General features: G+C 44.1%; 1 protein-coding gene across 2 annotated transcripts in view; it reads left to right on the top strand.

Moving 5' to 3' along the window:
* The first annotated feature begins 1,153 nt into the window (after positions 1 to 1,153).
* LOC137423093 (discoidin domain-containing receptor 2) overlaps positions 1,154 to 20,549 on the top strand; it is a 77,639-nt gene continuing 58,243 nt past the window's right edge. Inside the window, exons 1-2 of one of the 2 annotated variants that reach the window (XM_068109898.2) lie at positions 1,154 to 1,329; positions 19,693 to 19,807. In XM_068109898.2, the coding sequence (XP_067965999.2) occupies positions 19,735 to 19,807 (73 nt within the window). In that variant the 5' untranslated portion in view covers positions 1,154 to 1,329; positions 19,693 to 19,734. Of the gene's footprint in view, positions 1,330 to 12,253; positions 12,294 to 19,692; positions 19,808 to 20,549 lie in introns of those variants that run through there. The other variant, XM_068109899.2, reaches the window with a different exon arrangement.

The raw sequence follows: 20,549 nt of genomic DNA, 5'->3' as shown, positions 1-20,549 counted from the left end.
GTTTTTAATATCTCACTGAGGTTCTTCTTCATCATTCCTGTTGCTCCAATTATCACTGGTACAATTTCGATTCTCTTGAGCTTCCAAGATTTCTTGACCTCATTTTTGAGGTCCTGGAATTTGGTCATTTTCTTGATTTCTGCATTGTTTAGGCCAAAATTACTTGGTACTGATATCTCATCATCAATGCTGTCCTTTCCTTTTTGTTCCTGAGTACAACGTCCAGACACAATGCTTTGATTTATATGTTCACGCTCGATGGAATCATCAGGTCGTACGTGAGCATGACGTCCTCGTTTTCAATGATTGCCCTTGGTTCCTGTTACCAAGAGTTTTCTGGTTCTGGGATGTTTACATTTTTGCAGATGTGCCAATTAATGACTTTGTATACTTTGTTGTGCCGTTGTGTGTAAAGTTGTTCTGATAATAGTGTTTTCCATCCTGAGAGCAGGTGACTAGTACTTTCTGTTTTTGTTTCTGTCTTGCAGAACCTAGACTTGTCCGACTGGCTCAGTCCGCCATCTTTTAAAATCCATTGCTACAGTGTCCTTCATCTTGGGCATTTTTAATGATTCCTTCGTTTAAATTTGAACGTTTCACGGTTGTGATAAGAAGCACACACAAGATGAAATTAAATGTCTGTTTTTGCATCAAAATGCATGTGAATATATTTCAATAGATGTTCAAAATGACGGTAAAACAGCTGTTTATTCACCTCTTCTGCAGGACGGCGTGCTCCGATATGCTGCGACACCTCAGAATGAACTTTGGCGCATGAAGAGGCCATTCGGACCATCATGACTGCGCTGCGCCAACTCCAGTGTCATCACCCATCAGCGTACAAGCTACGGTACCGACCATGCCATACGCATATACCTCGAATGCATCCAGGTACGTCTCTAAATCCCATTATAACTTGTCCACCCTCTTCGCTAATTACCTCTTAATTATTTACCCTCAAACTTTGGCCCCTGGTCACTGCTCCCCTGAAGTTAAACAACGAACACAATCCATGAATATGTCTAATTAAGCGAATTGATGAATAAATCGGAAAACAGGAGGGAAAAGGACCTTTTTGTTTGAAAACTTTTGTCTTTGTTTTTTTTTTGGCTGGGCGGTGTACTTCGGCAATAACATCCTCTTCCACCAATAGGTGTGCTCGGCGTGTCATCTTTGAGTGAAAAAGTTTCGCAAGGAGTCGCACGGACGTGCCTGAATCACGTGGTTCGTGGTGATCAATGCGGAACCAATGAACCCGGTCCCATCACTGCGGACATCTGTGGACACAAAACGGAGACGTACGATCCGAGCGGACTGGCAGCCTCATGTGTACGTGCTGTACCTGTGTATGGGATGGGGGGTTTAGGGGGTTTTGGGAGCATGGGCGGGAGGTTACCGAGCCGCAGGTTCCGTGTGAAAGAAAACTGAACGTGAAGTTTAATTCTTCAATCGATCTCGAGTTGTTTATTAATTCGATTTTACCTCAACGTGGTTTATTAGTTTTGTTTGCACACGTGAGTTGTGTTTATCAGAATGTTCAGTGTTTGAATGTTTTTACAAACGTTTCTTATGAGAACATTGTCTCTTCTGCCGAACCATTTGATGTTACACGATACTTACGTTCCACTCCTCCTCTTCCACGTTTTCGTGCTGAAAACCCACACTCCCCTTCCCAAAGTCCGTGCATTCACTCTCACTCCTCCCCCCTCACACCCCAAATTCTGGCATTCGCTCTCACAACGCTCCGCCCCCAAACCAAGGACGGAGTGTGAACCCCCCTTAATGCATACATTCACTCACAATCTGCCCCCACCCTCAATGCTTACATTCATCCTCAATATGCCTCCTCCCTCCTTAATGCATACATTCACTCACAAGCTGACCTCCCCCCCCACCCTCAATGCATACATTCACCCACAATCTGCCCCCACCCTCAATGCTTACATTCATCCTCAATGCCCCCTCCCTCCTTAATGCATAAATTCACTCACAAGCTGACCCCCTCCCCCCACCCTCAATGCATACATTCACCCACAATCTGCCCCCACCCTCAATGCATACATTTACTCACAAGCTGACCCCCCCCACCCTCAATGCATACATTCACCCACAATCTGCCCCCACCCTCAATGCATACATTCACTCACAAGCTGACCCCCCCCTTTAATGCATACATTCACTCACAAGCTGACCCCCCCCCCCCTCAATGCATACATTCACTCACAAGCTGACTTCCCCCCCCCCCCAATGCATACATCACCCACAATCTGCCCCCACCCTCAATGCATACATTCACTCACAAGCTGACCCCCACCCTCAATGCATACATTCACCCACAATCTGCCCCCACCCTCAATGCATACATTCATTCTCAATATGCCTCCTTCCTCCTTAATGCATACATTCACTCACAAGCTGACCCCCCCCCCTCAATGCATACATTCACTCACAAGCTGACCCCCCCCTCAATGCATACATTCACCCACAATCTGCCCCCACCCTCAATGCTTACATTCATCCTCAATGCCCCCTCCCTCCTTAATGCATAAATTCACTCACAAGCTGACCCCCTCCCCCCACCCTCAATGCATACATTCACCCACAATCTGCCCCCACCCTCAATGCATACATTTACTCACAAGCTGACCCCCCCCCACCCTCAATGCATACATTCACCCACAATCTGCCCCCACCCTCAATGCATACATTCACTCACAAGCTGACCCCCCCCTTTAATGCATACATTCACTCACAAGCTGACCCCCCCCCCTCAATGCATACATTCACTCACAAGCTGACTTCCCCCCCCCCCCCCAATGCATACATCACCCACAATCTGCCCCCACCCTCAATGCATACATTCACTCACAAGCTGACCCCCACCCTCAATGCATACATTCACCCACAATCTGCCCCCACCCTCAATGCATACATTCATTCTCAATATGCCTCCTTCCTCCTTAATGCATACATTCACTCACAAGCTGACCCCCCCCCCTCAATGCATACATTCACTCACAAGCTGACCCCCCCCTCAATGCATACATTCACTCACAAGCTGACTCCCCCCCCCTCAATGCATACATTCACCCACAATCTGCCCCCACCCTCAATGCTTACATTCATCCTCAATATTCCTCCTCCCTCCTTAATGCATACATTCACCCACAATCTGCTCCCACCCTCAATGCTTACATTCATCCTCAATATGCCTCCTCCCTCCTTAATGCATACATTCACTCACAAGCTGACCCCCCCTCAATGCATACATTCACTCACAAGCTGACCCCCCCTCAATGCATACATTCACTCACAAGCTGACTCCCCCCCCCCCTCAATGCATACATTCACCCACAATCTGCCCCCACCCTCAATGCATACATTCACTCTCAACCCACACCCCTCAATGCAGACATTCACTCTCAACCCACACCCCTCAATGCAGACATTAACTCTCAACCCACACCCCTCAATGCAGACATTCTTTCTCAACCCACACCCCTCAATGCAGACATTCACTCTCAACCCACACCCCCTCAATGCAGACATTCACTCTCAACCCACACCCACTCAATGCATACATTCACTCTCAACCTACACCCACTCAATGCAGACATTCACTCTCAACCCACACCCACTCAATGCATACATTCACTCTCAACCTACACCCCCTCAATGCATACATTCACTCTCAACCTACACCCCCTCAATGCAGACATTCACTCTCAACCTACACCTCCTCAATGCATGCATTCACTCTCAACCTACACCCCCTCAATGCATACATTCACTCTCAACCTACACCCCCTCAATGCATACATTCACTCTCAACCTACACCCCCTCAATGCATACATTCACTCTCAACCTACACATCCTCAATGCATACATTCACTCTCAACCTACACCCCCTCAATGCATACATTAACTCTCAACCTACACCCCTCAATGCAGACATTCACTCTCAACCTACACCCACTGAATGCATACATTCACTGTCAACCTACACCCCCTCAATGCATACATTCACTCTCAACCTACACATCCTCAATGCATACATTCACTCTCAAACTACACCTCCTCAATGCAGACATTCTCTCTCAACCTACACCCCCTCAATGCATACATTCACTCTCAACCTACACCTCCTCAATGCATACATTCACTCTCAACCTACACCCCCTCAATGCAGACATTCACTCTCAACCTACACCCCCTCAATGCATACATTCACTCTCAACCTACACATCCTCAATGCATACATTCACTCTCAACCTACACCCCCTCAATGCAGACACTCACTCTCAACCTTCACCCCTCAATGCAGACATTCACTCTCAACCTACACCCCCTCAATGCATACATTCACTCTCAACCTACGCCCCTTCAATGCAGACATTCACTCTCAACCTACACCCCCTCAATGCATGCATTAACTCTCAACCTACACCCCGTCAATGCAGACATTCACTCTCAACCTACTCCCCCTCAATGCATACATTCACTCTCAACCTACTCCCCCTCAATGCATACATTCACTCTCAACCTACACCCCTCAATGCATACATTCACTCTCAACCTACACCCCTCAATGCATACATTCACTCTCAACCTACACATCCTCAATGCATACATTCACTCAATCTACACCCCTCAATGCATACATTCACTCTCAACCTACACCCCCTCAATGCATACATTCACTCTCAACCTTCACCCCTCAATGCATACATTCTCTCTCAACCCACACCTCAATGCATACATTCAATCTCAAACTACACCTCCTCAATGCATACATTCACTCTCAACCTACACCTCCTCAATGCATACATTCACTCTCAAACTACACATCCTCAATGCATACATTCACTCTCAAACTACACCTCCTCAATGCATACATTCACTCTCAAACTACACCTCCTCAATGCATACATTCACTCTCAAACTACACATCCTCAATACATACATTCACTCTCAAACTACACATCCTCAATGCATACATTCACTCTCAAACTACACCTCCTCAATGCATACATTCACTCTCAACCTACACCTCCTCAATGCATACATTCACTCTCAACCTACACCTCCTCAATGCATACATTCACTCTCAAACTACACCTCCTCAATGCATACATTCACTCTCAAACTACACCTCCTCAATGCATACATTCACTCTCAACCTACATCTCCTCAATGCATACATTCACTCTCAAACTACACATCCTCAATGCAGACATTCACTCTCAACCTACACCTCCTCAATGCATACATTCACTCTCAAACTACACATCCTCAATGCATACATTCACTCTCAACCTACATCTCCTCAATGCATACATTCACTCTCAAACTACACAGCCTCAATGCAGACATTCACTCTCAACCCACACCCACTCAATGCATACATTCACTCTCAACCTACACCCCCTCAATGCAGACACTCACTCTCAACCTTCACCCCTCAATGCAGACATTCACTCTCAACCTACACCCCCTCAATGCATGCATTAACTCTCAACCTACACCCCGTCAATGCAGACATTCACTCTCAACCTACTCCCCCTCAATGCATACATTCACTCTCAACCTACTCCCCCTCAATGCATACATTCACTCTCAACCTACACCCCTCAATGCATACATTCACTCTCAACCTACACCCCTCAATGCATACATTCACTCTCAACCTACACATCCTCAATGCATACATTCACTCTCAACCTACACATCCTCAATGCATACATTCACTCTCAACCTACACCCCCTCAATGCATACATTCACTCTCAACCTACACATCCTCAATGCATACATTCACTCTCAATCTACACCCCCTCAATGCATACATTCACTCTCAACCCACACCCCCTCAATGCATACATTCACTCTCAACCTACACCCCTCAATGCATACATTCTCTCTCAACCCACACCTCAATGCATACATTCAATCTCAAACTACACCTCCTCAATGCATACATTCACTCTCAACCTACACCTCCTCAATGCATACATTCACTCTCAACCTACACCCCTCAATGCATACATTCACTCTCAAACTACACCTCCTCAATGCATACATTCACTCTCAAACTACACCTCCTCAATGCATACATTCACTCTCAACCTACATCTCCTCAATGCATACATTCACTCTCAAACTACACATCCTCAATGCATACATTCACTCTCAAACTACACATCCTCAATGCATACATTCACTCTCAACCTACACCTCCTCAATGCATACATTCACTCTCAAACTACACATCCTCAATGCATACATTCACTCTCAAACTACACCTCCTCAATGCATACATTCACTCTCAACCTACATCTCCTCAATGCATACATTCACTCTCAAACTACACATCCTCAATGCATACATTCACTCTCAAACTACACCTCCTCAATGCATACATTCACTCTCAAACTACACCTCCTCAATGCATACATTCACTCTCAACCTACATCTCCTCAATGCATACATTCACTCTCAAACTACACATCCTCAATGCATACATTCACTCTCAAACTACACATCCTCAATGCATACATTCACTCTCAACCTACACCTCCTCAATGCATACATTCACTCTCAAACTACACATCCTCAATGCATACATTCACTCTCAAACTACACCTCAATGCATACATTCACTCTCAACCTACACCTCCTCAATGCATACATTCACTCTCAACCTACACATCCTCAATGCAGACATTCACTCTCAACCCACACCCACTCAATGCATACATTCACTCTCAACCTACACCCCCTCAATGCAGACACTCACTCTCAACCTTCACCCCTCAATGCAGACATTCACTCTCAACCTACACCCCCTCAATGCATACATTCACTCTCAACCTACGCCCCTTCAATGCAGACATTCACTCTCAACCTACACCCCCTCAATGCATGCATTAACTCTCAACCTACACCCCGTCAATGCAGACATTCACTCTCAACCTACTCCCCCTCAATGCATACATTCACTCTCAACCTACTCCCCCTCAATGCATACATTCACTCTCAACCTACACCCCTCAATGCATACATTCACTCTCAACCTACACCCCTCAATGCATACATTCACTCTCAACCTACACATCCTCAATGCATACATTCACTCAATATACACCCCTCAATGCATACATTCACTCTCAACCTACACCCCCTCAATGCATACATTCACTCTCAACCTACACATCCTCAATGCATACATTCACTCTCAATCTACACCCCCTCAATGCATACATTCACTCTCAACCCACACCCCCTCCATGCATACATTCACTCTCAACCTACACCCCTCAATGCATACATTCTCTCTCAACCCACACCTCAATGCATACATTCAATCTCAAACTACACCTCCTCAATGCATACATTCACTCTCAACCTACATCTCCTCAATGCATACATTCACTCTCAAACTACACATCCTCAATGCATACATTCACTCTCAAACTACACATCCTCAATGCATACATTCACTCTCAACCTACACCTCCTCAATGCATACATTCACTCTCAAACTACACATCCTCAATGCATACATTCACTCTCAAACTACACCTCCTCAATGCATACATTCACTCTCAACCTACATCTCCTCAATGCATACATTCACTCTCAAACTACACATCCTCAATGCATACATTCACTCTCAAACTACACCTCCTCAATGCATACATTCACTCTCAAACTACACCTCCTCAATGCATACATTCACTCTCAACCTACATCTCCTCAATGCATACATTCACTCTCAAACTACACATCCTCAATGCATACATTCACTCTCAAACTACACATCCTCAATGCATACATTCACTCTCAACCTACACCTCCTCAATGCATACATTCACTCTCAAACTACACATCCTCAATGCATACATTCACTCTCAAACTACACCTCAATGCATACATTCACTCTCAACCTACACCTCCTCAATGCATACATTCACTCTCAACCTACACATCCTCAATGCAGACATTCACTCTCAACCCACACCCACTCAATGCATACATTCACTCTCAACCTACACCCCCTCAATGCAGACACTCACTCTCAACCTTCACCCCTCAATGCAGACATTCACTCTCAACCTACACCCCCTCAATGCATACATTCACTCTCAACCTACGCCCCTTCAATGCAGACATTCACTCTCAACCTACACCCCCTCAATGCATGCATTAACTCTCAACCTACACCCCGTCAATGCAGACATTCACTCTCAACCTACTCCCCCTCAATGCATACATTCACTCTCAACCTACTCCCCCTCAATGCATACATTCACTCTCAACCTACACCCCTCAATGCATACATTCACTCTCAACCTACACCCCTCAATGCATACATTCACTCTCAACCTACACATCCTCAATGCATACATTCACTCAATATACACCCCTCAATGCATACATTCACTCTCAACCTACACCCCCTCAATGCATACATTCACTCTCAACCTACACATCCTCAATGCATACATTCACTCTCAATCTACACCCCCTCAATGCATACATTCACTCTCAACCCACACCCCCTCCATGCATACATTCACTCTCAACCTACACCCCTCAATGCATACATTCTCTCTCAACCCACACCTCAATGCATACATTCAATCTCAAACTACACCTCCTCAATGCATACATTCACTCTCAACCTACACCTCCTCAATGCATACATTCACTCTCAACCTACACCCCTCAATGCATACATTCACTCTCAAACTACACCTCCTCAATGCATACATTCACTCTCAAACTACACCTCCTCAATGCATACATTCACTCTCAACCTACATCTCCTCAATGCATACATTCACTCTCAAACTACACATCCTCAATGCATACATTCACTCTCAAACTACACATCCTCAATGCATACATTCACTCTCAACCTACACCTCCTCAATGCATACATTCACTCTCAAACTACACCCCCTCAATGCATACATTCACTCTCAAACTACACATCCTCAATGCATACATTCACTCTCAAACTACACATCCTCAATGCATACATTCACTCTCAACCTACACCTCCTCAATGCATACATTCACTCTCAACCTACATCTCCTCAATGCATACATTCACTCTCAAACTACACATCCTCAATGCATACATTCACTCTCAAACTACACATCCTCAATGCATACATTCACTCTCAAACTACACCTCCTCAATGCATACATTCACTCTCAACCTACACTCCTCAATGTATACATTCTCTCAAACCACACCCCTTAATGCATACATTTGCTCTCATCGAATACCCTCCCCCCCTCAATCCAGGCACTTGCTCTCACCCCTCTCATCCCCAATTCAGGAATCTACTCTCGCAACCTTTCCTCTCACAACTTTGGGGATTACCTCTCAATCTTCTCCTCAATCCGTACATTTCCTTTCAACCCAACCAACAACAACAACAACATGCATTTTAAGGCAATTTTCCCTGCTGGAGCGGGGGTTAGCCTTGCGGTCCCCATGACAATCTTCTCCATTTTGCCCTATTTTCTGCATCTCCCCTTGTTAACCCCCTTGCCCGCATTTCTTCTTCCACCATCTTTAGCCAAGTCTTTCTCGGTCTTCCCCGTCCTCTACTTCCTTCTACATTAACTTCCATCACTCTTCTCAACCAGTCACTTTCATCCTTCCTCAATACATGACCAAACCATCTCAACCTGTTCCTCTTCACAGCATCAATCACAGGCAATATTCCCATCATCTTTCGCAATTCATCATTTGTCCTCCTCTCTCTCAACGATACTCCGCACATCCATGGAACCATTCGCATTTCTTTCAGGGGGAACCAACCTTTCAACCCAACCCTTCCCCAAAATTTGTGGTTTCGCTCTCACAACCCCACACACCACCTTTCCAACCAATTCTGGGATTCCCTTTCCCTCATGCTGTAAAACCTGCCCTTATCCTCTCATCAGAATATCTGCGAACGATGATGATTATTATGGAAGAAGTTCAAGGAGTGGCAGAAGGCGAAGGGTACGGGAGCAGAAACAGCAGAGCATGAAAGTTATAAGGCAGCCAGGAAGGCTGCAAAGAAAGAGGTAGCAAAGGCGCAGGAGGCATGTAGGAAAATGTTCGGAGAACGCTTGGATTCGGAAGAGGGTCAGAGAGCGGTATTCAGGATTGCAAAGCAGATAGCGAAAGAGAGGTGTGATGTGATGGGGGTGAGCTGCTTGAAGGATGAAGTGGGACAAATCGTTGTCGACCCAGATGGAATTAAAGGAAGATGGAAAAGATATATGGAAATGCTGTTGAATACAGAGAATGAATGGGATGGCAACATAGAGAGTAACCCAGTTTTAGGACCGGCAGAGAAGATAACTGAGAAGGAAGTTGAGGAAGCGATAAAGCAATGAAGAGTAGAAAAGCGGGAGGGCCGACGGGAGTTGTGGGAGATATGTTGAAGGCAGCAGGAAGTTGGGGTGTGAAGAGAATGACAGAGATCTGTAATCTGGTGGTGAAAGAAGGCCGCATTCCAGTGGATTGGGAACTGAGTACCCTCGTCCCTCTATACAAGGGGAAAGGTGACCCTCTGGAGTGTGGCTCGTACCGAGCGATAAAGTTATTGGAGCATGGAATGAAGGTATTGGAAAGGGTGTTGGAGAGGAGGATAAGGAAGAAAGTGAAGATCGACGAAATGCAGTTTGGATTTATGCCAGGAAGAGGAACGACAGACGCGCTTTTCATTGTGAGGCAGTTGCAGGAGAAGTACATGGAGAAGAGGAAGAAGTTGTTTCTTGGGTTTGTTGATCTGGAGAAAGCATTCGATCGGGTTCCACGCAAAGTATTGACATGGGCATTGAGGAAGTTAGGAGTGGAGGAATGGTTGATCAGAGTAGTGATGGCATTGTACAAAAGAGCACGCACAGCTGTAAGGACGAAGGACGGGAACAGTGGTGAGTTTGAGGTGAAGGTGGGAGTGCATCAGGGGTCGGTACTAAGTCCACTACTATTTGTAGCTGTGATGGAGGTGCTGGCTCAGAACGTAAAGGAGGGTTTACCGTGGGAGTTGTTGTATGCAGATGATCTGGTGTTGATTGCGGAAAGTATGGATGGACTGAAGGAAAAGATGAACACGTGGAAGGAATGTATGGAGACAAAAGGTCTGAAGGTGAATATCGGAAAGACGAAGGTGATGGCAAGTGGTAAAGCATGTGGTGAGGTGGAAAGAACTGGGAAGTGGCCCTGTGCTGTGTGTAGGAAGGGTGTCGGAGTGAACTCCATTCAGTGTACAATGTGCGCTGAGTGGGTTCATCAAAAATGTAGTGGTCTGAGAGGGTCATTAACCAGTGTGGCAGCTACATTCAAATGTAAGGTGTGCACAGAGGGAGCTGCAGATGGAGGAAATGTTGAGTTGGATCTTGGAGATGGCGTGAAGCTGGAAGGTGTGAAAACATTTTGCTACCTCGGAGACATGCTGAATGGAGAAGGTGGATCAGACTCGGCAACGGTTGCTCGAGTGAGATGTGCATGGAAGAAGTTTCGGGAATTGAGTGGCGTGCTGATGATGAGGGGAGTGTCGTTGAAGCTGAAGGGAAAGGTGTATGCTGCATGTGTGAGAAGTGTTATGATTTATGGGAGCGAGACATGGGTAATGAACGTAGAGCAGCAACGAAGGTTGGAAAGGGTGGAAATGCGAATGGTTCGACGGATGTGCGGAGTATCGTTGAGAGAGAGGAAGACAAATGATAAATTGCGAAAGATGATGGGAATAGAGCCTGTGATTGATGCTGTGAAGAGGAACAGGTTGAGATGGTTTGGTCATGTGTTGAGGAAGGATGAAAGTGACTGGTTGAGAAGAGTGATGGAAATGAATGTAGAAGGAAGTAGAAGACGGGGAAGACCGAGAAAGACTTGGCTAAAGATGGTGGAAGAAGAAATGCGGGCAAGGGGGTTAACAAGGAGAGATGCAGAAAATAGGGCAAAATGGAGAAGATTGTCATGGGGACCGCAAGGCTAACCCCCGCTCTAGCAGGGAAAATGGCCTTTAAAATGCATGTTGTTGTTGTTTGTTGATGATGATTATGGACACGTCACCCACCCCATCACCCCATCACCCCATCACCCCATCACCCAATCACCCAATGCCTGTTCACTCACACTCTCAAGCTGTGCCTCAGCACGCCTGGACTTTGCTCTCTCATTGCGGAATGTTGGTGAAACCATTTCGTTGCTGTTTAGCTTCTTTGCTCACGATTTGTCTCTTCAGAAGTATTTCGATTTGACAATGGTTTCTTCAGAACACCGTGAGTATGGTGTCCGGGCAATGAAGACTTGGGGATGAGGGTCAAATAACTCAAACCAACATACCAACAATATCAATTCTTCCCGTGAAGCTGCACTAGTTTGGGTGACACAACGCAGTTCCAATGTTAATCCTGTTTTTGGAATGCTTGTGTTTGGGACCATGTATTTATTACTTATACAAATTAGTGGATCTCTTGCCACTCTACATAAGGGACCTCACCCACCTGCATGTATGCATAAGCAAAATAATGTCTTCTGCACTGGACTGTTCTAGAAACGTTCTTGATTGCAAAAAGTAGAACTTCTCTGTCAATGTTCCATAAATCCTGTCCTGTATTGCAGACCATAGAGACATGATGGGAAACGATAACGACAAGTTTATTCACATCATGCAGGGAATACGCAACTTTCAAAGTGATGCAAGGGAATACGCGACTCCCGTCCAAATGCTCTTGGCTCCGCTTAACCCCCTCTCCTTGGCTTCTCCTGTCCCACTCCTTCTCGGCTCACCCCTCATCCCGCCCCTCTTGTATTCCTCCATGTCCCATCCCTCTCAGCTTCCCTCGTCCCCCCTCTTGGTTTCTCTTGTCCCCCCCCCCCCTCTCGGCTTCTCTTGTCCCGTCCCCTCTTGGCCCCCCCCCCTCATCTCGGCCCCCCCCTCATGTCCCACCTTGTCTCATCTCCCCCACCCTCATCCCGGCGCCCATCCCACTGCCTCTCAGCTCCATCCCCATCCTGCCCACTCTCATTCCCCCCCCACCCCCCCACCTTATCCCGCCCGCTCTCCTCTTCCCTCGTCCCAACCCTCATTGTGATTACTTACTCTGGCCTCAATTCATATGAACCAAATTAATTTTTATCCAAATCCATTTCAGTTTAGGTTGGAATATTCTATAGATGCATATGGAACGACAACAGCATTCGTAGAGCGCAGAGTCTTGCCTCTCATGTTGATTCTGAACAAAAATACCATCTTTTACTAAATACTTTATGACCCAATGTTTAAAGTTTTGCATTGATCGGACAAGAGGTTGCAAAGAGGACCATTTTTAAAGTGAATGCATAAAGACATGCAAAATTACGCACGCACACACACACACACACACACACACACACACACACACACACACACACACACACACACACACACACACACGTCATCCCCTTTGGGACGAGACTAACTAGAATGGCACTTGGCGGAGTGCATACCTCCGCCAGGCTGAACAGTTTATGTTTTGTATCCCACCGATAGGTGGGATCTGCATCCGGACCTGAACCAAAATCTAATCGGCTTGTTCTTGTCACCGAACCAACTCATCCGCCAAGTTCTGTCATAATCCATCCACAACCTTTTGTGATATCGTGTTGTATATCGTTTTGACTTTATCTCTCAATGGTAAAGAATTGCTCAAAAGATTCTCGGATCCAGATCTGGATTCAAATAGTTACCATAATCAAATCATTTCTTCCTTGTCACACACCGAACCTGTCCACCAGGTTTCGTTCAAATTCGTCCACAACTCTTTGGGATATCTGCTATATATCGCTTTTGGCCGAGATCTCTCAATGGTGAAGATTCACTTTAAAAAAAAATTCTCGGATCCGGATCCATCAATATAGACTTTTACCTCATGCTAATACTTGCACTAAGGGAGATAACTATTGTTGTACTGTGCAAAGTTAACCACTGGAAGGCATTCCCTCAACAGTATTATTAGCAATGTTAAAAAACTCGGATTCACATGCATGTTTGCTTTTATTGGTCCCCTGCCGGTGTACACCGGAGGGGACTATAGGTTTGCACTCCGTCCCTCCGTCAGTCCGTCAGTCTGTCAGTGTCGGTCTGTCCGTCTGTCCGTCCATCACGCAAAGAGCAGTTTTCCGGACATTTTTTCTTAAACTCTTAATGCTAATGAATTCAAACTTGGCACATGGTTTCCTCATGATAAGTTACAGTTCAAGTTCGAACTTCACGACGTTTCGATCATTTTTGACAAAGTTATGGCACTTTGAACTTTGGTGATTTCCCCAACAGTTTTCCGGGCGACAGACTACCGGTAGGCGACATGTATTGCAGCGCAATACTCAGAATGCTTGTTCCTTTTAATTGGATCTTTGTTTTGGGATAAATCAAAGTAGCACTCTTCCAAATTGTCTAGTCTGGATGGGTTTCCTGAGGACATTGATGATGGATTCCTGAAGTTGTCTTGAGGCTTTAATTGAAGAGCATTGCATGTGCCATTCTTTGGAGAAAGCTTTCCTGCCTGGTTTCACTCGGTATTCCTCAAAGAATGTCGCATTTCACGAAACATCTTCGACTACTTTTGATCTATGCAAGGGTCATGCTCTTCCTTAACGTCCGGAGAGCTCTTTCTGATTAAAGCTCTTCCAAACGTCCAAAAAACAAACGGTGAGATGCAAACTGCTCTATGAAAGAATGTAGTTTTTGAGATTGCGAGTCCCGATGGAGCAGATATTGGAAAATAAATAAATAAAATCAAGATTGGTTATAAGCACTCAAATGGGGACCATTAATTTGAGACTCAACCCCATGGCATGTCGATTGACGACCACCTTGAGTGCGGAGAGCAAGGAGTGGCATTGGGCATGGTTAGAAAAGAGTCTGCGTGGTGAATGAAAATGAGGAGTTTGTTTACAAGTGGGAAGCATTCGTTTGGCTGAAAGGCCTCCATAATGCTTTGATTCCAAAATTGTGATTTGGAGGAGGAGCTGTTGGTTTCTTAGATCCCTTCACCATGTTCCAAAGGCCTAAACCTCAAAATATTTGTATTTTAACTGTATGATGAACAATTGAGAAGACGGGTTGGCCTTGAGCATGGAGAGAATAAGATGACAGGAGAAGGGGTGAATGTGGGGGATTAGAGAAGGAGGAGGAGGTAAAAGAGAGGTTATTGGATAGAACACAAGGCCTGGTCGGACGATTGGTTGCCATGGCAGTGAATGATTATGCATGGGCAGGCTCACGTTGGCTTGGCTTTGAAAACCGCCTTAAGATATCCTTATCCGTGCAGCTGGTTGACGTCGAGGTGCTTTATTGCACAATCTTCTCTCGTATCATTTGAGTCTCTGCCTTTGTGGGGAAAAAAACCTCTGTAAGTTTGATGTTCCATTGCCTTTTGTCCTTTTTCTTGCACAGTTTTTGTGCGCTGTTTTTGTCAATACTCGTCTGTTAGTCTTTGATTTATTTATTTTCTTCTTCTTCTTCTTTTGAACAGCTCCATTGCCTGCTCACGGCTTGAAAGTGGGTTGAATGTAAATTTTGAGCCATTAAAACCTTTTTTTAAACTTTGTGGAAGTTATAATGTAGCTTTACAGCATGGTACTGGTTATACAATAAGAGGTTGTGGTTAGGGTTAGGGTTAGGGTTGGATAAGAGGTTGTACACGATATTGACAAAAGTATTTTGACAGGAAGATACTGTAATACGTCAGAGGGTTTTTTTCTTTATTCATAAATCATTGATTCTATTTGTAATCTGGTATTGCTCTTCCTTAGCAACGAGCATAGATTTGTAACCGGTCACTTGCCCTTCAGATGTCTGTCTGTCTTGTCAGGATATGATTTGAATTGGTTGATAAATTTTGAACACAAATCAGAAAACAAACCTGTAGCTTAGCGGTGCTTTGTCTCTGAATTCATCCTGATTGCACATGCGCAGAGAGGAGTGATATAATGGTGCTTTTAAGGGCCTTCCAAAGGACACATATAACAAGCACGAATAACTCATGTAATATGTTTAGATAAGGTGGTGTAATCGACACTGCGTCAACGGCAGTAAATTCCAGAATTTATTTATTTCTACGACTTTTACAATCTTTATTTTATTTGAATTGAATTATAAACTTGAACACTGTAGAACACAAATCGCCTTCTTTTCACTTTCAAAACTCTTCTGTATTTGGACATGTTAAATAGGGTGGTGTATAAGGTAATGTATGACTGTTTCAATAGCGCTAAACTTCTGGAATGTTTTTAACGATCTTTAAAATCATTTTTATGCCTCCACCGACAGTCGCCGGAGGCATTATGTTTTCGGGTTATCCGTCCGTCCGTCCGTATGGGTTAAACCTCGTTTTTCTCAGCAACCACACATCCGATTGAGCCAAAACTTTCAGGGTAGGAGTGACACCCATGCAGAATGTTTTTTATGATAATTGTGACATAATAGGCCACGTGGTATGGCAGCCATCTTGGATTAAAAGCAAATAATTGAAAAATTATTTATCGGAAGCCGCTGAATGGAAAAATTTGAAACTTGGCACATTGTCAAGTACAGTACTCCCAATGGGGAACAAAAGCATGATAATGATGACATCATAGGTGAAGTGGTATACCAGCCAAAAATGTTTTAATCAAATTCCTTTTCCTCAAAATCTGAATTTGCATGCACATGATCCATGACCCATTTGTATTGAAATATAAATTTATGACATCAGAGGTCAAATGGTTTGGCAGCCATATTGGATTGAAGGAAAATATTAAATAATTACATCTCTGAAACCGCTCACCCTATCGATGCGAAATTTTACAAATATCTAACAGCATTGTTGCATATAGTTTGAAAATGATGTCATAGGTCACGTGGTTTGGCAGCCATCTTGGATAGAAAAACGAACCTTATCTGATCAACACAAAACTTCACAAACGTGTTCCCCTACCCATACATATGCAGAGTGATGGCATCCACCCGTTGTGGGACTATGCGGAGGCATATTGGCGACAGTCACATTGTTCTAGTTTTATTTAAATTGAAGATTATACTTGAACACTGTGGGTAACGTGTTCTATGAACTCTCTTAATTTTAATGTAAATATGTCAAACTATATGCAATAGTGGTGTTCGATGATATTTGTAAAATTTTGCATCGATAGGGTGAGCGGGTTCAGAGATATAATTGTTTAATATTTTCCTTCAATCCAATATGGCTGCCAAACTATGTGACCTCTGATGTCATAAATTTATATTTCAATACAAATGGGTCATAGATCATGTGCATGCAATTTCAGATTTTTAGGATAAGGAATTCGATTAAAACATATTTGGCTGGTATTCCATTTCACATATGATGTATGTCATCATTATCATGCTTTTGTTCCCCATTGGGAGTACTTGACAATGTGCCAAGTTTCAAATTTTTCCATTCAGTGGTTTCCGAGAAAAAAAAAATTGAATTATTTACGTTTAATCCAAGATGTCTGCCATACCACGTGACCTATGAATTCACAATTATCATGAAAACATTCTGCATGGGTGTCACTCCTACCCTGAAAGTTTTGTCTCAATTGGACACGTGGTTGCTGAGAAAAACGAGGTTTAGCATGTATGGATGGACGGACGGACGGACAGACAACCCGAAAACATAATGCCTCTGGTCACCTCTGGTGCCTCTGGTCACCTGTCAATATCGTGTAATGCCTCTGGAGGCATAAAAAAATAGGACCGTGTGTCCCTGGATCAGGAGCAACAGTCACTCAAACCCCCTGCAGACTCCCTTAGATCCCATTATTTTTTTTATGCTGTGAACAAACTTTAGTACATTTCTTTGGGGGTCAAACCCTCCCCCCATTAACCTCAATAATGAGCGCAGATTTTGATGAGGTCAATACACCTTTGTTAAGCATGATATTTGAAAGTTTTGGCCAAGTTTCATCAACATCATGTGTTTGGTTCAAGTGATAATGATTGAAGTTTTTACGGACTGACTGACTGATTGATTGATTTACCTACGGACACTGCTCGGCGCTGGTGCTGTGCAAGATCATGTGACATCCCATTGTCCTGTCACGTGATGTGATCCTCCATGAATGGGAGCGAGGCTGCACTGGCTGACTTTTGTTTACGCATATTTTCGTTTATGGACATATACGGACAGCTTTGTGGGTTTTTTTCCTGGCATACTGCCTTTGAGTTACATAAAAATGTAAAATTTCAACTTTGACAACGACACAAGGCACACGACCAAAGATACACTAGAGTGGCTGGGGAACAAAAAGATAAATGTCCATGAGTGGCTCAATCAGAGCCCGGACCTAAATTTAATCGAAAATCTGTGGCATGACTTGAAGATTGCTGTCCATCAACGCTCCCCATGCAGCTTCACTGAGCTTGAACAGTTTTGTACAGAAGAACGGTCAAATATTGCCCAATCAAGGTGTGCAAAGTAGGTAGAGACCTATCCCAACAGATTGACAGCTGTAATTGCTGTCAAAGGTGCTTCCACCTAGTATTAACTCAGGGGGGTGGACACTTATCCAACCAACATATTCTAGTTTTGTATTTTAAATTAATTTTCTGAAAGTTTTAGAATTTGTTTTTCACTTGGAAATTGTGGGTTATGATGTGTAAATAAAGGTGGAAAAAGTCTGAATTGATGCCTTTTAATTCCAGGTTAAAAAGCAACAAAAAGTGAAAAATTTGAAAGGGGGTGTAGACTTTCTTTCGGCACTGTATGTATGTATGTATGTATGCATGCATGTATGTATGTATGCATGTATGTATGCATGTATGTATGTATCCTATATATATATATATATATATATATATATATATATATGTATATAAAGCTGCTAGATAGATTCCAGGGCTTGCAAGATTAAACTATGAGGAACGTTTGAAGGAGACAGAAATGTATACATTGGAAAGGGGAGGAGAGGATTGTGAGGGGATCTGATAGAAATGTTTAAGGCAATGGAGGGTGTGGGCAAGAAAGGTGCAATGCAGCTTTTCAGCAAAGTGGACAGTGTGAGGATTAGGGGCCATAGCTTCACGGTAAGGAAGATTAGAGTTATGACGTTTTTAAGGCAGGGGTCTTTCAATCGGAGAGTGGTTAATGCATGGAATGGTAGAAGCTGCGAAGAGGGTGTATGACTTTAAATGGGATTTAGACAGGTATTGTGATGCTTTGGTGATAGAGGGGTATGGGGATATTGGCATGCATGGAGGTACATGCGTACCATGGCTTGTATGTGGATGGGTGATTATACTGGGGTTGGTATATCGCAGGCATGATAGACCGAATGGGCTCCTCACGCACCAAAGTTCCTTGCATATCCATGTGAAGTGTCTCAGCATGGCGGAGTATACTCCTGCGCCAAAGTTCCGTGAATGTTTTTTTTGTTTGTTTTTTTTTTAAAGAAAAAGATGCATCCAACCAATAAATGATCTTATTGTTGGTGTGTTTTCCTGCTATTCAATGTGTTCATATATGTACGGCTTTGCTTACTTACTTTGACTTAATCTTGGCTTATAATCATCTCGATGCTTTACCGAAGTCTGAATGACCTGATCTTGATCGGCGACCCAACTTGTATTACACACACTTAAAGTCTCGGCACTCATGGAATTTTGATGTCCATTGTGTATCGGTTACTCAACAGGAGCGACGCCCATGAATTTGCGGTTAGGCAGCACCACTCGCAATGCTCGTGTGCTGGTCGCTGCTGCTGCTGTTGCTGGGCGACGTCTTCACTACCTTAGCATGGACTGGTGTCGGTGAGAATTGAAGCGTACAATTGGTTAAGGTGGTTGTATTGTACATTACTTGCATGAAATGGTGTGTTTCAATAGTTTCAATAGTCAATAGTTTTATCTTTATTTTATTTTCTACAAAAGGTACTTTATTTTTTGGAAAGGAATTTATTGTTGTCGGTGTCTTATGAAAATATTCATTTTGAAACGGTATGTTGAAAGTATTTTTATGAATGAAAATGCAACTTTTTTGCGGAAACTAGCATTAACACGGAAAAGCAAGTGACAACACGCAACGGCATACATGAAAAAATCTTCCTCTATCGACATATCAGTGTAAACCTGCTGTTATGGGAACCCGGTCGTCCCAGTTTCCCGGTTCAAATCCGGTGAGCCGCTTTAATGTGCTCATAACGCTCGACCATTTCGGCATCTTCCCCACCGGACTGATTTCGCGCCTAAATGCCCTGATAACTTATGGATTGGATGTCTGAATTGGCCCAGCGCTATGCCAATTAGGTGTCACCTTGTATGCAAATGAGACTGAGCGAATCGGATGAGTTGGGTGTGCGGTGTTGACTCACCGCAGCCAATTATCCCTCAACAGGTCTTCCATTGAGGACCTCAGGAGAACCATGACAACCATAATTAACCCCCAAGACCAGGTCTATTTCTTAAGCACATGATCACGGGGGAAGGAAACTAAAAACTGTCGCCCTAGCGTTTCGCATGCAGAGCAAGGCATCGATGTGCGGGCCATCCATCA

The sequence above is a fragment of the Myxine glutinosa genome, chromosome 3 (genome assembly GCF_964187855.1).
Source record: "Myxine glutinosa chromosome 3, kmMyxGlut1.1, whole genome shotgun sequence".
Lineage (NCBI taxonomy): Eukaryota > Metazoa > Chordata > Myxini > Myxiniformes > Myxinidae > Myxine > Myxine glutinosa.
Note: the sequence above shows the minus strand (reverse complement) of the source record. Positions and strands in the feature narration are given on the sequence as shown.